The sequence below is a fragment of the Cyprinus carpio genome, chromosome A10 (assembly GCF_018340385.1).
Source record: "Cyprinus carpio isolate SPL01 chromosome A10, ASM1834038v1, whole genome shotgun sequence".
Classification (NCBI taxonomy): Eukaryota; Metazoa; Chordata; class Actinopteri; order Cypriniformes; family Cyprinidae; genus Cyprinus; species Cyprinus carpio.
The window spans coordinates 8,439,571-8,464,917 of NC_056581.1; the positions used below are offsets into that span (position 1 = coordinate 8,439,571).

Below are 25,347 nucleotides of genomic sequence, written 5' to 3' on the forward strand. Positions count from 1 at the left end.
AACTTGGAACTGGATCTTAGATCTTTTCATTTTTGGTGAACTGTTATTTTAAGGTAAAATAAACTCTCATCTCCTGAATCCCTTTAGCTGAGGTCTTTTAAGAGGCAAGTGTTCAGACGAGACTGTCAGGGACAGTTGGAGACATAGTAAATGATATTTCGAAGGTCATTAGAATGAAGAACATGAAAACGAAGACGCTTTTGTATGTGACTTGGCCTTTAACCAGCCTACAGGTGGCTGATGTCTCATAGCAACTGCAGGTGATACTATGTTTCTCACATTATAAGTCTGTTCTGAGGTCTTGAGCTTTAAGTTCTTGAAACAAAGAAAAACTAAAATGTATCAAAATCAATTTCAGCCAAATGTTTAAAAAACAGGGTTAATGCATGCATGCATTAAAAAAAACACAAATACCAGATAAGGTTATCTGTTAGCATTCCTGTGCTTGCCGGCACAGGAAGGGTTGTATTTGTGCTCATCATGTGCATGACACACATGATTAAAAACATGCTCATAAAAACCATTTGAAACTCATCTGGTCAATCCATCAGTGAAATATGCAGTGGAAACACATTTAATGTCAATAGCCAATTGAGTATGAAGGTAATAGAAGCCAGGCAGTGAGTATTCGGGACCATGTAAATGCCCTCTGAGCCCCTCACCTCTCTGCTTTATTGATTTACAGCCTTTTCCAGCCCTTCAGCAACCTTTATTGATTTCTCACTTTGTTACAATGATTGGGTATTTGTCCTTTACCTGAGCCGAGAGACATTCAGAAGAGAAGTGTTCAGGGATATGGGTATTGAAAAAAAAAAAAAAAAAAAAAAAAAAAAAAAAAAAACTTTTAAACTTCACTCAGGAATATTAATTTCATTACATGACAACTCGGACAAAAAAAAAAAAAAAAAAAAAAAAAAAAAAAAAAAAAAAAATTGGATCAAATTATGTTTTCAATTTGTGTAAATAAAATAAATTGTTTTGTTAAAATAAATAAATAATAATAATAAAAAAAAAAAACATTTAAAATCTTTGCTTCAAAAACTAACAAAAAACATGTTAAAAATAATAGAAAAAAAATGTATGTATTACAAATATTTAATATAATAACAAAAATGTTGCAAAAGTAAAATTATTTATTGATTTATTTATTTTTCGCATTAGAGCCTCTGAAAACTTCACCAGTCAGAATCTGAACTTCTGGCCTAAACCAGAGGCGGTTGAAAAAAAGGTGATTGTTGAGCCCTGACAAGGTCGCAGCAATCACTGTGTACGTTCCTCCGGTATTCTGTATAATCGTCTTAACCTGAAACGATTTCCGACAATAACATGCGACCATAAGCCAACACTATTAGAGATAATGAGACATTTATTCAAATGTGATTGCATGACTCTCCAACCTAATCTGGGTTAAATACAAACACGCATTAAAAGGGCCTGCAGCGGCTTTGTTTGAACGAGATTGTGACTATGGCGACAGACTGTGTTGGGTTAATTACAGCCGTCGTCCACTATTAGCAGTGACGAGGCCACATTCCACCAGTCTGTTCCAATAACTTTCGGCCGCCGGTGTAATGAATTGCAATTCAGAATGGAAAGGAAGCTGTGTATCAAAAACAATTAGACTCGATCAGACTGACTCATAATCACCCTAATTATCTCTATTTGCATCCTGATTAAATACGTATCTGCTATGATAAGATGCCACACTGTATTTATCTGAGAGAAACTGCAGGGTGCGGTTTAAGACAGATTGAGGATGGCGAGATAAAGAGACAAATGAAGAAATATCGGGAGGATAAAATAACCCCGCAACACCAGGGCAGTTTTTCAGAGTCTTTCAAGACCCCGTTGACAATTACTGACAACTAAATCACAGCCTGACAACAGGAAATCCTCTTGCCAGATCATTCCGTGTAACACCTCATGATTTGAGATGGCCCGGTCACTTTGTGTCATTCAGTGACTGTCAAGTTCAGACCAAGCAGCCACGGAAAGTGCTAGGGAAGAATTGGGCATGGACAGAAAAAAAAACAGGATATGCTGCTCAAAGAAGAGAAACCTGATTCCATCAGAGAGAGAAGAGATAAATGGATTCTATGTAAAGATTGTCGAGAGAAAGAGAGAGAGACAGCACGGGTGTGAGACAGACCGGGCGAGAGAAACAGGAAACGCCTCTCAACTCTGTGATTTAACGGTCCGGAGAGCCGTGCCCGGCAGCAGATGGGGAAACAGTTGGCATGCTTCTTATTACGGTGTCATGCCAGTGTCCCACTCTCTCTCTTTGCCACCTGTCCAGCATACCTAATGCCACCCTGGCAATATGCCACCGCTATTGGCTGACATCATCAAAGAGAGTGAAGGTAGGGGGTCACCGCAGACTGGCAGCGAAGAGATAGGAAGTTGTCTACTGCCATATGTTTTTGCCCTTCCAAACCACAGGTCATTACTGCCACTTTTTTTTTTTAATTATTAAAGTTTAATTAACTCATCTATGTGGTCCCTCTTATGGGCCAAGAGCTTGATCCTGACAGAAGCCGAGGGTCTTTAGAAGTGCTAAGCATTTGTGAGATCACAGAAAAGCAGTCTGTAATCACATCGTCTCCACAGAATGCTCAACACAGTGTCTGACAAAACTGTTGGACAGCATCAAACCCCAGCAGCTTGACATGGAGACAGTACCTTCTTCACAATGTGCCATTGTATTTAGGGTTGGGAATCAAGAACTGATTCAGTTTTAAATAAATAAATAAATAATAGAACCGAATGATGTTCTGTACAGCAAATTCATGAATGGTTCTTTATAGTGAACAGAAACAAGCATGACTAGTGAAATCTGTTTGACTCTTACGAGTGATTCTTTTAGTGAATCAAACAACAACAGATTTTGGTCAGTGAAGTCTGATTCCTGAGCTAATGATTCTTACAATGTCTCTTTTTAATGAATCGTAAATATTCAGAGGAACAAGTTAAGTTTGATTCATAAGCTAAAGACTCTTATGAGTGTTTTCTTTTCAGTAAATCAAAAACATACAGGAATACTGATAGCCAAGTGAATGACTTATGAATGTGTTCTTTATAATAACTCAAAACCATGCAGGAAGTCAAATTTCTGAGTGAATGATTCTTTTTAGTGAATCATAAACATGCAGGGAGTCTGATTCCCAGGTGAATGACTCTTATGAGCGGTTGCTTTTAGTGAATCAAAAAACAGTGCTCGACCAGTAAAGTCTGATTCCTGAGCTAATGACTCTTAAAATTTTTTATTTTGAGTGAAAAATAAATATTCAGCACAACCAGTGAAGTTTGATTCTCAAGCAAATGACTCTTACAAGGTGGTTCTTTTTAGTGTATCAAAAACATAAAGGAAAATCTGATTCCTTAGCAAATTACTTATGTAGAGTTCAGTTTAGTGAATCAGAAACTTATGAACCTGTTATTTTTTAGTGCATGAACAAAAGTTTGACAAGTGATGTCTATTTGTTGAACAAAAGGCTTTTATGAATGGTTCAATTGAGCGAATCGAAAACAGTACAGTCATGCTGTGATTTTGAGTCCCTAAATATAAATGCTTATAAGAGACATTAACTTGGGAAATTACCAAACAAAGGATTGTTTTCATTCCCATTCACATACAAATGCAGATTCTGTCAAGAAAGGACAAGATTCGGATAGTCAACAGCAGGAGCGCTGTAACCTAATACTAGTACAGCATTTTAATAACCTTCCCACAAACAATATGCACATTACAACTCCTGTATAATTCAATATGTATATAATTCAATGTGTTCCCTGAGCTAAAAAGCCTCCTAGGTTATATTAAGAACGATATGAAACCATATCACACATTTCATTTCTTAAATTTCAACCCTCTGTGGAACTGAACATCCAAGTGTCCATGTAATTAGAAACTTCTTTGTCTGAACTCTCTGCCATGACCTTTTGACGGCCATGTAAACTATTCCCTAGCAGCAAGGCCTCATGGGTAATGTACTCCATGCTTGTAATACTGAAGAGCCTGTCTTCTCAGATTTTTTTTTTTATACAATATTCTGCAAGGCGACAGTGTCCTAAATGCAATTACTGTACACAGCAGAGCAGAGCGGAGAGTGTCCGCAGGGATCGCTGGTAAACAGAATGCAGTCGGGGGTGCAGGAGTTCTGCTGCTACCTAATTTAATTGGCGCAGCTACTCAGCTAGCCCCAGGTGACCGCTACATGGAATCGTTGTAAAGAATACATTTAAAATCACCCCAGGCTATACTGATGCACCTTTTTTTCCTCGTCAAGATCCCTTCTTGCTGACGTTTTTTTATTACTTTCTCTTTGTCCCAGGGAGGAACTGTTGTCATCATGATGAGTTTATAAGGAAGATATTAAGAGCGTAAACAGTGATGGTACAGCTGATATGAAAAAAAAAAAATGAAGTAAAATGGTTTAAAGGGAAAAGATATAGTGCGACAGAAAAAGACAGGATGGTAACCAAAGCCTGTTTATAAGTCGTATGATTCACAAGAGAAATTATTACACCTAGTTAAGTACATGCAACTTTCATTGTTTAGCTTCAAAATACATTAAGTTTTTAAGTGTTAACCACTCGAAATTATTAAGGATAAAACTGAAGCCGTGGGGAACATGCATACTGCTTATGGCCTTGTTTATGATGATTTGATTATGTATAATCAATGCACAGAAACATACAGGGACATATGACAGCTGTTATTAAAAATTATTAAAGGTTTAAGTTTATTTGAGTATTGCTGATGTTGCTTTAGTTTTGTGTGAATAGTGTTTCCCTCTGGCAAACTTGTTCCCTGTTGAATTTAAGCCATTTCTCATCATACAAATGCAAATATCTAACAAAAAATAAATAAAAATTCAGTTTTATGTATAATACATAATATTGGTAAAATTCAGCTTTTGCAATTCCTGTTTCAGAGTCCAGGCAAAATTTCCTTTCTAAACGAAACAATTATTAGTAACTTTTAAACAACGTATAATAAATAAACAAATGAATGAATGGGTGTCAGTAAGGTTTATATATTTATTGTTTACTGGTTAAGGGCTACTGAAAATGCTTTGCCATCACAGGAATAAATTACATTTCAAAATATAACAAACTAGAAAAGATGTATTTTAAATTGTAATAACAGTTCACAATGTTTCATTTTTTACTTTATTTTTGATCAAATAAATGCCTTGTTAAGAATAAGACATTTCTAAAAAAAAAAAAAAAAAAAAAAAAACATTTGACCAGTTATATATAAATAGTATATATCAATAATTAACATTGTTTTTTTTTTGTTTTTGTTTTTTTACACATATTTACACACACACAAACATTTTACACATTTTACCACACAATTTCTGAGAGCCTATTTATTAATCATTAGCAACAAACAAGTTCTACTTGTCAGATCATACCAACAGCTCTAAAGAAACTTTTATTGACATTTTATCAATTCTAGATGACGTCTAAACACAAGAGCTGCCTGCTTGTCTTCCAAAAAGAAGAACATACTAAAAATGTAGATAGCAGTTAGATGGAGGTGCAAGTGATCAAATGTTAACATAACTTTCTAAGAAAAACACTGTCAAAAAAAAAAAAAAAAAAAAAGGCTAAAACCAATAAGCAGTACAAAATGTGTCTGCTGGGACAATCCCATCCTCCTCCAAACCACCGGCACCATCTCCCCATCTCACTTCCCTCCCCAGAGCCTCATCCACCAAGTGTTGTTCTTCAGTTACTACATGCATCAGTTCATCACACAAGACTCATTCATCTAAACATTACTTTTGCTCTCAAAATACAAAAACTGATTTTCAAAAAGTAACACAAGCTCATATCTACATTAATCTCCCTGACGATGGGATTCAGACCCTGTAAATAATCGTCCCATATTCTGAGCGGGCTCATTAGCTGATTCTCTGATACGTCTAAACAGAATGCCGGATGATCCGTTCCCGTCTCATCTCAAGGCTGTGTCGGCCGTCACACAGTCATGGGTTTGCAGAAGCCCACACTCATCACTAGAACATTCCAATTACCCTAACAACAAACCCATCGCTCACATCGCTGACTTCCCCTAATTTGAGGCATTGTCAGATTAGCTCTTGACTTCTTGCCTTCCCTAAGCAGCATCAGAGCATTTGTAAAACAGTTTAAAACCAGCACACACACAAAACAGCCTCAGCAGATGACATCTGATGACGTTTCAGCGGAATAAAGGAGGATTTGAAACCGTGCTTACCTGAAATGGCGAGAATATCTGATCAGCCGAGCAGCACATGAGGAGAGAGAGAGAGATGGTGATTAGACCTCAGGTTATCAATCAAAGTTAAATGATTATCACCATTAGATTCAATCACTGTTAAATCTAATTAACTAGCCATTAAAGGGACTTCTTCAGGTGGTCAGCATTCCTGAGATGAAAACTGTCACACAACTGCAGGAAGACTGCTGCTAATTATTCATGGTGGAATGAATGCTTAATTTATTGTAATTGAACATTATTTCCTCTGGAGCAGCCTTATTATTATTATTTTTTCATAATAAGCTTAATGTGATTTTGCATACAGTATATGGATATATTTCTTTGCTGTTTACAAAATCAAGTTTATTATATTTACTGCAAAAGAACGTTTAGATGTAGAGAGAAATAAGCATGGGAATATGAATGGTTGACCGCTTGTGATTATGCAGATTGCCAATTGAATTCAATTTGCTCATTAACAGAGGTGAAGTCAATGTGCATCTGTTTGGGTTAGGGTTAGTTCATGGTAATTATAATTAGCTGTATTTCAATTCTGAAACCAGTGGCAGAAAAGGTGAGTCACTGGGGGTTCGGGACGATGTTTCCACTTTAGGTTTGTCGTAAGAGAGACAGGAAGAACTATTAATAGAACTTTAGAAATATGGATGGAACAAACATTAAAATGATGGGTTAGACAGACTGACAGAAACAACCACAAGTCTCTATGAGTTGCTGCTTATACACACAAATCTGACCACACATGTAGTTTGTGAGAGAAAGAGAGGAACGTAATAAAAAAAAAAAAAAAAAAAACCTGTTACAATGACTACATACTAAGAGTGGCCTTTGGTGGAGTGGCAATACCAGGACATCAAGCCATTGGGGGAGCATGAGGGTGTCAGTAATCAGGTGGATAAGGGTGAAGAGAGCCGGACTGCTTCCCACAAAGTATCTCTGCCAAAGTTCTAAGTGACACCTGGTCCACCAACACTTGAGCCCAAAACACAGGGCCCTGTGCCCTGACACTGCAATTACCACAGTCATGATTAAAGAAGGGAGCAAGAACTCACTGATGAGTGCACTGTAATGCATAATAATCATCCATTTCACTATTTTTGAGGTTTACAGCACCATAAGGTTATTCAGACAATCTGTATTTATCATCCATCTCTCAATCAATCTGAGGTCCTATTCTTCTCCTCGTTCCAAGCTAGAATCCTTTGCTGCCTTGTAAGTGCTGAATTTCTGTCAGAATTTCTGTCTGGCTCTTTCTGCAAGACTGACATTCAAAGGCAATCTACACACCCCTCTTATTGGAATGAGTGCCATTAGTTACGCTCATGTTACTAAAGTAACCAAACTGTCCCACAAATCGGACTAAAAGGATGTTAGCACTCTCACTACACATTCATAACTAAATATCTGCTTAAATCTGAATGAATATGGATTCTAGAAGATAAGGTGAACAAAGCACAAACACATTCACACACTTTCTCGCTTTCTCCAAAAGCTGGCACAGTGATTGTTCTCTACACATTATAAAGAAAGAAAAACATAAAGAGAGGAATACAAAGCAATTTATGCTGGCAAAGAAGATGTTACACACACTACCAAAATGTTGTTTTTGAAAGAAGTCTTTTATGCTCACTAAAGCTGCATTTATATATATATACATATATATATATATATATATATATATATATATATATATATATATATATATATACAGTAAAGTTAGAAAGATGGATAAGTTGTAATGTTGTCTTCAGTGTCACTTGACATGATTTCCTTCAGAAATATGTTGTTATAATATAATATGATGCTCACATCATATTATCACATCACAGACCTCAGTGGCCCGGTGTCAAGTATTCCTTACTTAATAAATTCTGTAAAAATATTGTTTATTCTTTTTTTATTTTATATCTACTGCATTAACCAGTGTTAACACAGAAACATATATATTTAAATACACACTTGTTTCTTTCACAGTACATTCATCTTAAATCTTACCTATCATAAGTAAATGTGTTAAATACAATCTGAGTTACATGAAAATGATCTGCAAAACATCCTTTGGTTAATTTATTTTATATATATATATATATATATATATAATTTTTTTTTTTTAAGGTCAAAATTCAGTCTGAACCTGCATAAATGACGGGCAATGCTCAGCACAATGGCAGTGTGTTTAAGTCCTGACTGATATTATTTCCAGCACTAACCATATAATGACCCGTCATTTCTATGATTGTGCTGCCATTTTCAGACATTAATTCAATTTCCTGTGACCTCTCAAAGCGATCACATACTGAGGAAAAGGCTCACAATGCCCAACAGGTGGTCTTCAGAATTACACAGCTCAAGCCTACAGAGGCAAGAAATTAAAAAATGAACACGTACTCCATTCCTCAACCGGGGTCACAGCCCCTTGTTTGGAAAGTGTCACGGTCAGCAGGGATTAAAACGATGCTAAATGCAAATAATAAAATACAACTAACCATATAGTCGAAGTTTCAAAAGTGACCAGATTAACCTGTGAACTTCCCTTATCACAATGGGGGAAATTAAGCCATATCAATCGCCGTTCCTTTCATCCACACAAATTATCTCCAACATTTCCTTTCTCTTTCATCCCTGGCTCCCCATCATTCCTACTGGCAGAGCCATTACATTGGGTTGGCAGCGGCACCCGCGGATGTTGGCTGGCACCAGACGTTTCATCAAGATCAGCAGTCATTCCGAGAGGGTGAGGCTAAACTGCCCATTTCCCACCATGAGCTGGCACCACAGTCAATGCAAAAGGTCTCTAACAGGCAGAACCGCCGCCAAATGGGGTCCACTGTAGTCCAGGAACACTGAGCGAGACAGAGTGAGGCTTAGTCCCACAGAACACAGCACCTGCTGACCACTGCATGGAGGCGCAGTGGGGCACTGGGTGACCTTTGAGGGTGGAGATCCATCACAGCTGCTGAGTACGCAACACTGATGCATTTCGGAGAAAACAGTATGCATATATCAGCAGTTTTAATAATATCTCATTATATATAATGGAATAGGGCTGCTGCAATAGGGGTTGATGATGAAAGGGTTAACTGCATATTCTATAAGCTGCTGTGAAATATCAAAGTGGATCATCTGTAGTTCCTGTCTGAATGCTTGATGTGGCGTCTCATTGATGTTATGGTGCATCGTATGAATACAAAGACAGATCTGATATTCAAACTGACTGTATTCATGACAGCATAAGCAAAGCAGCAAAGACATTAACTTTTCAAATACATTTTCAAGGGCTGTTTAGGAACGATACACAAATATGCGCCGCAATTTAGTTATTCAGAAATAAATAATGACTCTAGAAGCTGCAAGAAGCATAGGAGAATATTATCTGGAATGTGGTAATTACTTAATTGCAGGTTTATAAATGAAAACAAATTGAGATTTCCATGTCTGTATCCCCCCTCCATTTTTTTTTTTTTTTTTGGCAATCAGACGCGTTTCAGCTGAACGAGATGTAATCTCTCTAAATGACCCTGCATAACAATAATTAAGCAGCAATGTCATTGTTCACATTTCCCAATGCCGAGGACACAGCGGCATGAGATCCAACCACATACTACTGAAATGAGTCATGATAATAGCACTAATTAAGCTTACATACAATTGTGTTCAAGATTACTAGAACTATCATTTCCACTTCATTTTATGGGTTTAATGACCTACTGTAGCTTTATAGGAAGTGAAAGATTTGTCCTTTAAAATAATATGAACCACAAAAAAACAAAAGGAGTCATCCACAATATATTATATCATGCCACAATGTTGCATACTAGTACATATATTTAAATTAATATAGAGAGACATAATATATGGAGTAAAAATAAGCGCCAATTTAACAGCCCAGATATTCAGGGACCAAAAAAAAAAAAAAAAAATAAAATAAAAAACAAAGAAGAAAAAAAAAAAAACTGAAACATCCAGATATGCCTGAGCTGTTTGAACTTCATTGCACTACATCAGAAGAGGGATGTTTGGGTAATGCATCCTGGTCACAAAAAGTGACATTTTCTTAATAGTGTGGTTGTCCCTGCACTTCCAGAATCTGATAAATACACCTTCCGCAGTCATTACAAAACTTAATGGGCCAGACTGTATTTATGATGAGCCCGCATTCCACATACTGATAATAAATCCCACATCAAAATGATTCATCAAAATGTCTAAGTAGCCAACCATAAACAAACCAATTGTTCACGTCAAAGCACCAGACTGATGTTCTCTTCTTATCACGGCAAACAAAATAATATATTTTGCTAAAGCCGAAGTGTTGAGCCGCATAATTGATTTGCTTCTTTCTGCCATCTTTCCATTTGCAACAGAAACATAATGGTTTTGCGAACAACATTGGAAATGGGGAATTACATAAAAGTTACTGAATGACAAACAAACGGACTAGCGAACAGATGAAATCTCTTTATTTATTAAAAGATTAGATGAGGTTGAAAAAAGCAATGGGGACCAAGATTTATGTTCTGTTTTCAATATCTAAACCGCAATAAACAAAAGCACACTTTCATTTCGGCGGCTTTAATAGCTTGTGGGGAAACAGGTCTTGCATGTTCAAACATGCTCTGTTTAATTGTATTGACTTAGGTGCTACTTTTCCATTAAGGGCATCTCATCTCTATTCTATTAGTGCTGCGCAGTTGGGCTTGGTCGGGGTGGAGGATATTACTTTTCAGGCTGCATAAAGCAAGACATGCCACATTAGTATCAATCAAAACAACACTTCCACGAAATGTGTGGTGACGATGCCTCAGACTACATAAGAGCAATAGTGTTAAACTAAACAAACAGATACTTGGGATGATCTTCAACTATCTAATCACAATACTGGCTGATGTAAGAAGAACAGAGCAGGAGAAACTCACTGTTCGTGTTTTGGATGTTGTTTTTACATGACTTTGTTTAGATCAGCACCCGAATCATTGGTGTTCCAGCAGTGAAAAAGGCCCGGTGAGGGTGAATACCATGGGATATAAAGACTATAGACATATAGAGACTATACTTTTTTTTTTTTTTCACCCACAATTTAATGCTGATAAAATAGAAACTGAAATAAATAAATAAATAAATAAATAAATAAATAAATAAATAAATAAATAAATAAATAAAGAGTATGGAATGGTAGTTTTTTTTAGAAATATTAAAAAATGCAAAAAAAAAAAAAAAAAAAAAAAAAAATTCGCAGTATCCACAGAAATTTTAGGCAGCACACATGTTTTCAATATTGATAATAAAATGTTTAAAACTGAAGACTGGAGTAACGATGATGGAAATTCAGCTTTGCATCACAGGAATATATTACATTTTAAAATATATCTAAATAGAAAGCAGTTATTTTAAATAATAATATTATTTCACAATATTACTGAATTTTGTGACCTAATAAATATATCTATAATAATAAAAATTTCTTGTAAATCATTGAAACATCTTACTGCCCTCAAACATTTGAATAGTTATTTAAATATAAAATGCAAAAAAAAAAAAAAATTAAAAAAAATCATGAATCAAATCAAATAACAAACATTGCACCTCTTAAAATATGTATGGAATTCCATGATTAAACTATCGTATTTCAATTTTTTTTTATTTTTACATTTTTTATTATTAATTATTAATAAAGCATACACCTGTGTGTGTTCATATGTGCATGTTTGTGAACATGTTCCCAGACTCAACACCACACACAGGCAGTGAAGAGAGGTTCCAGAGGAACAGACGGACAGGGCAGAGGAGACCTATTTGCTGGGGCCATTGCCAGGTTCACCCACTGCTGGGACACATGGAGCATTTACTCTGACGGGGCTCCATCCTTTGATACCACCATGTACTTTTTTCCATGAGCTGAGGGTTTACATATGTCAAAAAGGAGTTAATGTGGACATTCGGGTCACATGACACCTGCACCAATCTGCACCAATTTGCTGGCAAGTAAAGCCGATCTCGGCTGGGGCTTCCTGTATGCAAGCGTTATCTGTGACTTTCTGCACTGAGAGGCTTGCAACCACGTTAATGTCTTCATAATGTCCCTGCTCTGATTAATTACGCTGACACTATAAGACAAAGCCACAGACCAGAGATGTCTAAACTTTGAAATTGCCAAATCTAAACGAGTTTATGAAATACCAAATGCCAGAATGGTGATGCTTTCTCTTTCCTTTCAGAAAAGGCCCTCAGCTCCATCAATTTCTCAACCACCTATTTCTCTCCCTTTCTTTCTCTCACTCTCTCTTTTTTTTTCTTTCTCTGATCTGTCCTTGAGGGAAGGAAATTAGCCACAATGATTTACTCCTGTCATGTCTCCAGGGCTATTCTGCTTCTAATGGACTCATTTACCTTGCTTTAATCACAAATTCACAGCTTGGTCTCCTCAGTCCCTTGATGCACTACAACTTCCATCGCTTTGATGTCCTCTAGTCTGAGAATGGTGGGGCAGGACAGTCCCTCTCCCACTGAGACCAAAAGTCATCTGCATGAGCAGATGTATAAATGTTCTGAATTAAAATGAAAAGGATATTGGCTAAGTTATAAATTAGCTCATCTTGTTTGCCTCTGCTTCCTCAAAGTCAATTCAAATAAGCTAAAATGAATAGCTGATGCACAACAAGTCAATAAGCTTTTTATTATCTCAACATTGAGTAACTCAGGTCAGTTAAATTGTTGAAAGTGTCTTATGCTCTCCAAGCCTGTTTTTATTTGCTCTAAAACACAATAATGTTGTGAAATATTATTACAATTTAAAATAACTGTTTTCTAATTTAATATATATTAACATGTAATTTATTCCTGTGATGCAAAGCTGAATTTTCAGCATCAATACAGTGTCAGTCACATGATCCTTAAGAAATCATTCTAACTTGCTGATTTGCACCTCAAGAAACATTTATTATTATCAGTGTTATTATTTTTTGATGATTCTTTGAATAGAAAGTTCAAAAGAAGAGCATTTATAATATACTGTATATATATATATATATATATATATATATATATATATATATATATATATATATATATATATATATATATATATATACATATAATGTTTTATTCCCTGTTTACTGTCACTAATTCATTTTTAAACAGTCCTGCTGTGTTACAAATTAATTTTTAAAGTACAAATATTAAATTTCGCCTCTCAGTACAAGTTCACAAAACTGCATGCATTACAACGATAAAAGAATTATCAAAATGCAATTTAATGTGGTTTTAGATGAAATATAGCACAGTACTCACCTCTGAACATTATTCTCTGATCAGGGCTGAGCTACTTCTCTTGACAGCTGACTTATCACATTTCAGCTTATGAAACAGAAGTACAAGTATGCTGTGGCGGGGTGCAGGATGAACGAAGTTGATGGGGCATAATTCTGAAATAAAGCTACACGGACAGGAGGAATCAACTGCAGGATTTAATGTAGCAAAAAGCTTTGTGAGCATCACAGCTGAATAACAGCTGCCTCTGACCTTTTTATGAAGCAGTAGACTAGGATGCATCAAGAAAAAATCTTTGTTTATGTCTCCTCACAACACAGTTGTTTTGGTAGCCGACAGCATTCACATGTTAGACATTAACATGATGGCTGAATAGAGGCATGAAGGGATTTTCTAAAGGATCCCAGTTAAGCAGGCGATCACTGCTAAACCAAAACAGCTTGTCAGCGCTGGGCTGTATTTATATTCTTTCTGGAACCTTTCTGAAGATGTCTGGCTGCATTTCTCTCTCCATGTTGCTGGAAGGGATTCCCAAGTAAAATATTTTTGTGGAAGATGTTTGGTTTTCCTTTAAAATAATTGTGTGTGGTTTGCTGTTTTGTTATTCAACTCTGATGACTGTTCTTATTAAGCATGAAATTGCTGACTGTCTGCCAAGGATAACTAACACTACTTCAGAGGGATGTGATACAATTGAGAAAAAAAATATTAAGGAAGGGAAAAAAAAAAGAAAGACAGATAGAAAGTAAAAGGAAACAAGAAGGATGGAACAAATCATTTGTATTGTATTGTACAAACAACTAAGGAAGGACAATTTTAATTTGAAAAACAGAATTATTTTTTGTTGTAGAAATGCTGTACAGTCAAGAAACAGAGAAAAAATAAGGAAATAAAGGAGGAAGGAAATTATCATTTCTATTTCATATTCTAGAAGTGTGTAGAAAGGACGGAAGGTGAAAATACTGCAATACTTTTTATTGTATAGTGAAGAAGTATGCAGGACAGAAAGAAAAGCATGTAAACTCCAAATAGAATTCCAAATATAATTTGTCAATTTGAAAAATTATTTTTCTGATGTTCCCTTGATGTATGTTACATTGAAGCAAACCTTCATTCAAACATCACTTCAAATGTGTTTTAGTACAACAGAGGCTACTGCAAATGTGATTTTCTCTACAGAACCAAGTTACTCCATTTATCCATTATAAATGTTCTAAGGAGAACGCCAGAAACAAACCAAAAAAAAAAAAAAACACCACATGGCACAGTGTGCTTACAACAAAAATTTAGACTTTATATTTGGAACAGCACAATTTTAACAGTATTTCTGGACTATATATATATATATATATATATATATATATATATGAGAAAAATAGAAAAATCTACATCAAATTCGTTCATTTTTCGTCCCCCTTTAATTTCTTTTATTAATATTATTTTTGTGCATTTGTCTTTTTTCCCTTCTGATGCAATGAAAAACAGACTTCTAGGTGTATAAAAAGGTCCTTTTGCATTGCATTTAAATCAGAAAAATAGCAAAAGAAAGAAAGCTGTCGTTTGCCTTGAAAATCAAACTGCTCTATCTCCCTTCACACTGAGATAAACCAAGAGTACGCTGTGGAAAATGACTTCCCAGCATCCTCTTGCAAGCCACCTACTGATGTCACACAAGCCTATATTTTGTCACTTCTTAACACATATAACTAAAGAACCACTCATCTTTTCCCTCCCCTTATAAATGATTGAATAAGCACTTTCACAGCCGTCTCAACATGCCAGCCTAGATTTGGTCACTGCTGAACACAGAGATCTGACAGGACCAGCAATTGCCTACTCTGTACTTAAACCATGATAGTACATGCATATGGACTTGGATAGAACTACTGGAAAATTTCAGCTCTGTGTGGTTTGGGGTTGTTTTATATCAGTGGTGCAACTGCAGTGCCCCTAATTACAGTGTCTTGAATTCACTAGCATGTTTCCCCAGCCAATATAATCATATAGTATAATCACATATAATCAGCTCTAGATTTGGACAAAGAAACAGTTGTAAGAGAAACATCCCTTGACAAAAGCAAACCAGAGTTCGGGGATTCTTGTATTGTTCAATGAGAAGAACTAGTGTGAAATTGGGTCCCAGTGCTGATTTTAGCCTCGGGTTTCGCTTCTCAGCCTCTTCATTTGATAATGTGAAGGCGAGAAAATTTGTGACCAAATCAGAAACCATTAGCTCTTGCTTTCAACCAAACCACATTACACTTCTTGCACCAAAGCGAACTTCTGTGGTTTACACTGGATGTGAGTCAAAGGCATGTGGTAAACAAAACTAAGAGCCTAAGCCACAACTCGAAACAACAGATCATTGTTTTGTGAATATATAGTCAGTGTCGTTTGAGGAATTGCATAGCAGCGATTTATCTTTTTGTTCTATTTTTAGGAAAGGAATTTTTTTTTTTAAGATCTCATAAAAAGTCACTATATGAGCAGCAGGGCAAGAAATCGTTTCAGTCGTTTCAGTGGCAGCGTTCCAGTAGAGCACTTTACATGTTCATTAGCTTTACATATGTACTGAACTAGACCATTAACATCTAAACATACTTTGCCTTGTCTTAATACAGTAACTTAATGGCAAGAAAATAACAGCACTACAAGAGGGTTTTAATATCTGGCTTATAAATTCATAAGTCACGTCTTAAGGTCTCTTCGTATCTCCTCAAAACAAGAGGCTAGAGGCTGCTCTTCTAAGGAGGTTGATTTTTCTATTGTCTGGCAGGTTCAGGGCTGGAGCTAATTTTAGTAAATAAATAAAAAAATAAATACAAATCATACATTTATTGTACGAACACTACTTTATGTCTTTATTGACTTATATGTATTAAATAATTGTTTATGGTTCCAGACAGTCCATTCCTGGTGTATATATGTATATATATATATATAAATTTTATGGTTTTCATTTTAGTCAACCACAATGAAATTGCTTAATCAATTTTTTTTTTGTGATTTCAATAAGACTAGGGTTCAGTTGACACAATGCATTGATTTTCACTATAATAGAAAAAGTTGCATTGCAAAAGCAACAATTCAATTACACAATCAATCAATCAATCAATCAATCAATCAATAGTTAAACATTAAAAAAATGCTGTAAGTTGTCAAATTTTACATTTCCATAGAAGTTAAGTAGTAGCATTTTTGATATCCCTAATTATGTGATTTTACAGACTTGATTAATGTGACCGGTACTGTATGAGACAGCATTAAACAAATACGTCTCAATTTCCAATATGACTCCATCCAGGATCTGCATGGATAGATTAAATGAATCAGCCTGACTATCCGAAGACTAGCGTCATTAAAAAAAGACATCTATAATGTTTGACTGGCTCTGCTTCAAAAGCTACAGTCAGATATTGGTAAAGAAAAGCAGAGACCTCTTCTTTAACCCATCATCACAGGGTCGTGTTCACAGGCCGGCACCCTGCATGAGGGAGTCAGAAATGGATCATGTGAAAGATGATTAAACATGGATTAGCTGCAGCGTCACGCTGGACCGCTTCATACCTCACACTGAGAAGATGAGAGGAGTGAGGCAGAGAGAGAAGCTTGGTTAATAGAAAAAAATAAATAAATTAAAATCACAGCTCGGTCAAAGGAAGACTAAGAGGCAGTTTCAGATAACTGCATAACTGCTCCTCGTTCTGTTAGACAAATGTAAGCTGATGATTAACAGCCGAATTGTCTCTTTGTTAGCATGATAAACAATTGGCATATCCGAGCAGTAAATCAGCAGACAGCAGCTCCGATTCAGCCCTGGGGACATCAGAGGGAAGAAGGAGACGTAACCTAATGATTCTCTGTGTCGTACAGCACTGCTGCTGTGAAGAGTTTTACAAATGCGTAAAATATGACATAAGAAACATGTTTACACTGGGTGATCAATGACTAATTATTATGTGAAAAAAAAAAAAAATAGAATTAATAAAAAAGACATAAATTAATAAAAAAAGATTTGGAGAAATTTAGCATTACTTGTTCACCAATGGATCCTCTGCAGTGAATGGGTGCCGTCAGAATAAGAGTTCAGACAGCTGATAAAAAATCACAATCCACAAGTAATTATTGATGGAGTCCTCCAACAATAATATTGCTTTCTCCAGTGAAAAAGTTGTCTCATCTGAATCAGGAGAGAAATATGCTCAGAAAAAGCACTGTTTACAAGCAAAAACAGTTCCGAACAGTATACTAAAAAAAATATGCAGGTGGTTTTTGTATGACGGCAGCCATTCACTGCAGAGGATCCATTGGTGAGCAATTGATGTAATGCTAAAATTTTCAAAAACTATTCTGATGAAGAAACAAACTCATCTACATCTTAGATGGTGAATAAATTTTCAGCAAACTTTCATTTATATATTCCTTTATAGCGGCACATATCCAGCAAAACAACCTATGGTAGTACAATGGATGACTGACAGGTGGAAAGGCAGTCCTTCACTGTTGTCATCCATGTTTACTCTACAAATGTGATGAGTACTTCTCAATATGGTTCGAGTGTTCACATTACAGATCATTAAGCCAGTACTAGTGTTGACACTACATAGATCTCCAGATGTAAACGTCAAGCTCAAAAGAAAAGTAGACCTCCTTTAGATAAATCCAAAAATCCTGTCAACTTTCTCAAGGAAAAAGTGAGATCCAATCTGTCTTCCCTCAGAGGAGAGACTGAACTGACATTTTGACATGATCCAAAATGCTTATTCAGCAAGACTGTAGCTGCTAAGAGAAGACAAATCGCAAATGTGTCAATCAAAAGTATTTTTAGGTCCTGTGAAAAATGCTAGCTAATTAGGTATTCAACATATGATACTTTCAAAACTGAAGTAAAACTAAAGGCTTTTCATTAGACTGTTCTAGCTCTAGCTGTAGTGCACAACTGAGTCAACAACAACTTAACAACCTGCCCATCATTTTTTTTTTTTTTACAGCAAATGATAGCTGTACTACACTTCTATAGTTAATATATTTATATATTTATGTTATAGTAAATGTAAGCAGATTAAAAATAAAAATACAGATTTTTAATCTTAAAAGCATGATAAATAATATATTCAGTGAACTTGTTTACTTTGGAAGAATACAATTTTGTGCTGAAGCAGGCCTGGTTAAACTCTCTGTTGTTATGATGGGTGTGTAATTGCAGGAATTAATGTGAGATTAGAGTGTTTTAACCCAGCAAGGGCACGAAGAGGACAAACCTCTCACTTCTTCCTTGCTGATGTCTCTCTGCATGGAGTGCCATTATCTCCATTAAGAACATTAAGCGCTGAGCTGGAGGATGGTCACCCATATCCATAGATCCTCACAACATAATAACATTCAGTAACACTTACACATGCATATATCCAGGAGAAATAATACAGCAGAAATATGTATATTCATACATGCATATTATGCAAACAAACTACTGTATATTGCACACACACACACACACACACACACACACACACACACACACACACACACATATATATATATATATATATATATATATATATATATATATATATATATATATATATATATGCAAATGGTATCATCATCCTTGTTGTGAACAGGCCTTTACGGATCCCAAACTTTTGAAAGGTAGCGTATACACCTTATATACACACACCACCTTTTGAAAGTTTGGGATACAATAATTATAATAGTTTAGATATAATAGTTACATTTCCCTCGCATACTGGTGTTATGAAAAGCTCTTGATATATTAGAGTTTTTAATCTCAGCTACTGAACTGTAGTTCCTTCACTGTGATTGTTGGCCTCTCTATGGCTTGTTCGTACAGTGTTCTGAAGGACGACCTTGTCCAGGTGATTTGATGGAGCTTCAAGTTTTTGATAATTGTACGTGTACGTGTTTGTTTACTTTATCTCTGACTCTGGAATGCTTTCTTTTTCATTTTCACAGCTACTTTAAGATTCACATCTTGAATAATAATCCTCTAACCATGGGATTTCATTGAGAAAATGAATGTTATTTTAATGGTTCACAGGTACAGTAGATGCCAGTTGTTTGCCAATTGTGGCGTCCTTTGAGTCATATTGTGTGTTAACCTCCTCGGGGACTTTTATTTATTCAGAATATCTGAGCAAATATAATGTTAACGAGTTTCCATGCTTAGAAAACAAAAACAAATGTAATTAGAGTAATAATGGTTTTAAAATACATAGTTTAAAATTAGACAGATTTTTCAAAGTCATCTGCTCAGAAGAAGCACAATGGAATAGAACAGAACACAAGGATCTTAAAGGGCTAGGTCATTCTGAAATGAAAATTCTGTCATAATTTACTCACCCTCAAGTTGTTCCAAACCTGTATTCATTTCTTTCTTCTGCTGAACAACATAAAAGAAGATATGTTGGTAACCTAAAAGATGCCGTGGCCATTGATTTTCATCTAAGTGTTTTTTTTCTCCTACTATTAAACTTATACAGGTTTGGAAGAATTTGAGGGTGAGTAAATTATGACAGATTTATTTTTTTTTAATTTTTTTGGTGAACCATCCCTTTAAGATTTCTTAAATACACAACACCTGTGTTGGAGGTCATAAAGACAAGTCGTAAGAACATAAAGACATAAAAATTGAGTTTTTTTTTTTAAGTCTCCTAGACCAGATGAGAAAATGTTCTCTTCCTCTCTCTCTCTCTCGCTCAGACACAGATGCCTGTATCCCGTCATAATGTAAACATGTTAACTTCTTCACCATCTAAATCGACTGTGCACTTGTGCCCATGAAATATAAATTCTTTTCTATTTCCAAAGTTACAGAGTTTGGATGTTTATCAATAATACATCTGTCTGACTTTCTTCCTCTCTGCGCTCACAAATGTAACACTCGAGACGCTGTGAGAGCAGACAGGTCAGGGGTTCACTTCAACAACCCTTTTCATTTTTACTTCTATATTGAGCTGTATTCTTCAGGAGGAAACCGGATCACATTGCCCACTCTCTGCCTCTCTTAGAGCTACACCCACTTACACAGAATACAAGCAACAATTTCAGAACAGACAGTTTCTAGGCTCTTTTATATATATACTTTTTAAATTTAAAACTCAGCATACAATACTGCATTAAAAGATTTCTTCCACATATTTACGACCACCAGATTCATGCCATAAGTGAAATTGCTTGACATGCCCATTTTTTTCATTGACCTGTATTTACTACTGAAACAAGAAATTTAAGTGGAACTTAATGGCAGGCAAGTGGACAAACCTGTGCTTCTTCATTCCACTGCCAATGCAACCATTTTTACGAACCCAGACACAAATCTCAATGCACCATGAACAAAATAAATAATATATACTAGGTGGTTTTCTGTTTGTTATCTAATAAGTTTAACATTGGGTTTTCGCATACATTTATTCAATAAAATAGATTACAAAAATAGATTAAATAAAACTGAGTTGGCAAGCTGTCATACAGTACAAACTGTCAAGATTACATAAAATGAATAATAATAATAATAATAATAATAATAATAATAATAATAATAATAATGTTATTTTTATATTATATGAATATATTTTCATACTATAAATATGTAGTATATTTATAGTGTTGTTGTTGTTGAAATTATTATTATTATTGTTATTATTATTATTATTATTATGCAAATTATAAATAGTACAAGTCAAAACTTGTATGAAATTAAGCAACAACAATGATAGCAATTGATGTTGATGATTATGACATTTATACAAACTTATTTATACAAAATTTATACAAAAGTGAAAAAGGAAATTAAACAACAAAAACAACAATATACATTATTATTATTATTATTATTATCATCCAATTTAAACAAATTAAAGTGTGCATAAAATAGCATATGAAACAACAACAACAACAACAACAACAACAATAATAATAATAATAATAATAATAATAATAATAATAATAATTTATATTATAGGGATAATGACAGAGAATACAAGACACTATGGGGAGAGAAGGGGAGTTGCCAGCTCCACTGCATGGCATGTTGGACCACACGCACTACAAAGCAGGTTACATCCACAAATGTTTTAACAGAAAAAAACAAAAGCACAAAGTGTAGTATCAAATAGTTCTGAAAATAGTGTTCAGACTTTATTTTTAAATGGCCAAAACTGCACACAGGAGATCAGATTCACTTTGACCCTGTATCTCACGGTCTAGTGTGGCAGAGAATAGTAACAAATGTTCCTCAGTCCTTTTTCCACAATTGTTCTTTCTTCTTTCTCTCTCTCTGTCGATAAAGGTGTGTTAGAAAGAACACAGACTTGCCACTGGCTGTATTACATTATTGACTCGCCGTGGCAGTGCAAAATGTCCGAGCAGTGAGCACCGCTGCTGTTTGCCAATGATCAGAGCTCTGTTGTGTGCGAATCAAACAGCTATCGATTTGTCTTTTCGTATTCCTTGCACTCGTCTCACCCTCAGCCCTGTTCCCAGCAACACACACCTTTCATATGAGGCAGATCCTTCGACGGCAAACATTTTAATAGATAATCACTGTGCAATCACAATATGCCGGCAAACTATTTGCAAATTCCAGTCCGAGGTAAATACCAGCTAAATCAGAATGGTGACACGAGACTGAATTCTTATCTATGTTGCCTTATTATCTCCGTCAGCTCAGTTAATGACTAAATTAGCCCAGCTATGAACCCAGAGCGAAGGCCCGCTGTAAGGCTCACGTTCATCTCCCTCGAGACTCCACTGTAGATCTTGTTTTCTCCTAATGAAGATGTGATTCTGGCATTTGGCTAAAGGTTGGTGAGTGAGAGACCAGGCTGATCCACTTACAGAGCACTGCCCAATGTAAGTCAGATAATCTGCAGCTCTCCGCTTACCGCAAATGAGCCTATTCCAACATCTGGATCCCACTGGGAGTCTAACTTATTAGTGTCCGCCGAGTGCTAGTTCCAAGAAGGCGACACGGAATCAGCCTTATGAGGAACCAGGGTGTAAGACCTTCCGAGGAGATTACGAGAGCTCTGTAGAACAGAGTCACATGTTTGCTGAAATTAAGTGTTCAAAAATGAACCTTTATTGATTTACCCATTTAAGCAATTGCACATTATAGTCTTAAAATAAAACGTTAAATTATTTATTTATAAATAAATAAATAAATTAATTAATTAATTAATTGTTATAAAAGTGATTTTTTTTTTACTTACAAATTTTTTTAAATATTATTTTATGTAAATTGTGAATAAATGACTAGAATTTGGCAAATGCATTGAGGAAAAAGGCAATTTAGAAATGAATTATTTTGTTACATTAATTAAAATACAAAGATTTAAGTATGTGTGTTTCCTTGACAAATTTTAAACATTTGCATTTATAATAATAATAATAATAATAATAATTATTATTATTATCAAAATTGAATTGAAATTGAATTGTTTAATTAAATATTATTAAATAAATAAATTAAATAAATATTTAAATTCAAAGAGTTAAATTAACGAAAAAAATTTAATAAATTAAAAAATTAAAAATTTCAAATAAAAATTAAACATAATTAAAATAAAAAAATTCAAAGAGTTAAATTAACTATAGTCTATTTAGTTACATACTTTTTAAATAAATTAAATTAAAGTTCATTTAAAGACTATTTAAAATGAACTATGTATTTTGTTACACGAATTAAGACAATGATTTAATAATCTGTATATATCTTATAAATGTCATGGTAGGAAATCCATTGTTTCCTCCGTGTCATGTTTTGTGTTTGTTTTTGTACTCACGTAGTCTCCATGTGCTCGTTTGGTTGATTGTTGTCACCTGTCTGTTGATTGTCTCGCTCCAGCTGATCCTCATCTCCACTCAGCTACATATACTCACTCATCTCTCTGTCTGTTGTCAGATCCTCATTCATGTCTCCACTTCCTAGTTGGATTACCGTCTTCCGTGTTCGTGTTCGTGTTCGTGTGCTGGATTGAGTTCGTGTTGTCGTCTTCGTGTCAGTGTTCCGGTCTGTTCCTGGTTTCATCCATTGACCGTCTTCACCTTCACCATCGACTTCACCATCCAGCTCTTCTCACGCCACCGTAGACCTTCGTTTCCATTGCCTACATTCTGGACTCTGAAATCAAAAAACTACATATAAATTACATAAATTTCATGACAACACCACGTTATGTACGAGAAGCAAAATCCACTAAAATTAGTTAAATAATTATTCATCAGTTAAATACTATTTACTTACAAAAATAATAATTATTATTATTGTTATTATTATCATTATTATTTTATTAGTAGTAGTAGTAGTATAAAGTAAAGAGTAAACAGCTTGGAAAATTAAATAATATATATATATATATATTTTTTTAAAGTCACATAGTTACAATCATTCAGTTTTCAATATGTCTGTTTATTTGAAACAATTTTTTCATAAACTGCTTACTGATTCTGAATTGATGAACAATAACAGCAACTGCTTTTATTATTATTATCATCATTATTATTATTATTATTATTAGCATCTGTAACAACTGAATAAGATTCATCATATCTTGGTGAAAGGGAAAAAACAAACAAAAAACTCTCAGTCTCAATCTTTTGCTTGCAGCAATCGAGATGTCTCATGAATTGTTAAGTAATTCACGGCTCTTCAAAACCAACAAAGTACTCCTCAAGAATCAGCAAAAGCATGCCGATAATTTCCTCCTAAACAATAATGAATGTGGGTCATAAAGAGAGGCCAGGTATATGCATACACAAATGCTCACACCACAGCTCGTGATAAAGCTTGTCGTGTTATACATTCAGACAGAGATTTATATCTGAGACTCTTCCAGGAAGATAAAACTCAATCAAAGCCTTTGTTGACTAATATCCACCTGTGACTGAATCCTCAATGTAAATGTGTCAGCTCAGGGTCAGCTGCAAGGATTCTCTGTAATTGGCACTACTGAATAGAAGGCCTCGTCAGGGAAGCAAGGCTTTATTTCCATAGAGACAGCTCATCTGTTGCTATAGTTTCAACACGACTTAGTGCCTCCTCTTAAGGCTGAGGAGAAAACATGGCCTGTTTGCCTGAGGATGTCTTCTGAAGATGACAAAAAAAAAAAAAAAAAAAAAAAAAAAAAAAAAAAAAAAATATAATATATATATATATATATGTTTGCTCTGTTGGAGCCGTGCATGACACATATAAAAGTCAGAGACTTTGAAGGATTCAAAAAACCAAAGATGAATACTTTAATAAGCCAAAGCAACCTTTTTTTTTTTTTTTTTTCACAGAGTCCGCCTTTATATATGTAATATGGCTGATTCTCTATGAACACAGCTGCTAGGCAACGCTAACACCTATAATGGGGAAGAAAATGGAGGATGAGCCAAACATTAATTAGTTACTTGCTGTCATTTCAACAATCAGTAATAAAGACTGACCAAAAAAACAAACAAATAAATAAGAAAAGTAGTCCCAGAATAAAATAAAAAGCTAAAAGTTTCCAATTTTGTGTAAATTTTAAATTGTTCATTTCAACAGTCAGTAATAAAGACCAACCAACCAAACAAACAATGCAAGAAAGCAAGCAAACAACCAAACAAACAAAGGTCTGTTTGGATTTATACTGCAAGGCCTAATTCACAAACCACATACTGTTTATATGTGTGATTATACTTAAACAACTGTGTAGACATTAAAGAAATAGTATGTCCATCTAAATTATGCATAAATCAATCAATCAAACTTCCAAACACTGAACGCAAGCCAGTGTGAAAGTTTGACATTGTCGATGTGAGTGAAA

At 35.0% G+C, this 25,347-nt stretch overlaps 1 protein-coding gene across 4 annotated transcripts in view; it reads right to left on the bottom strand.

Annotated features, from left to right (window-relative positions):
- Nucleotides 1-25,347, bottom strand: part of LOC109055178 (cell adhesion molecule 2-like) — a 360,969-nt gene that overhangs the window by 183,749 nt on the left and 151,873 nt on the right. For 3 of the 4 annotated variants that reach the window (XM_042765020.1, XM_042765021.1, XM_042765023.1), the window contains exon 2: nt 6,248-6,265. The exons of the other annotated variant lie outside the window; for it this stretch is intronic. In XM_042765020.1, coding sequence (XP_042620954.1) covers nt 6,248-6,265 — 18 coding nt within the window. The remainder of the gene's footprint in view (nt 1-6,247; nt 6,266-25,347) is intronic. 4 annotated transcript variants of the gene reach the window in all.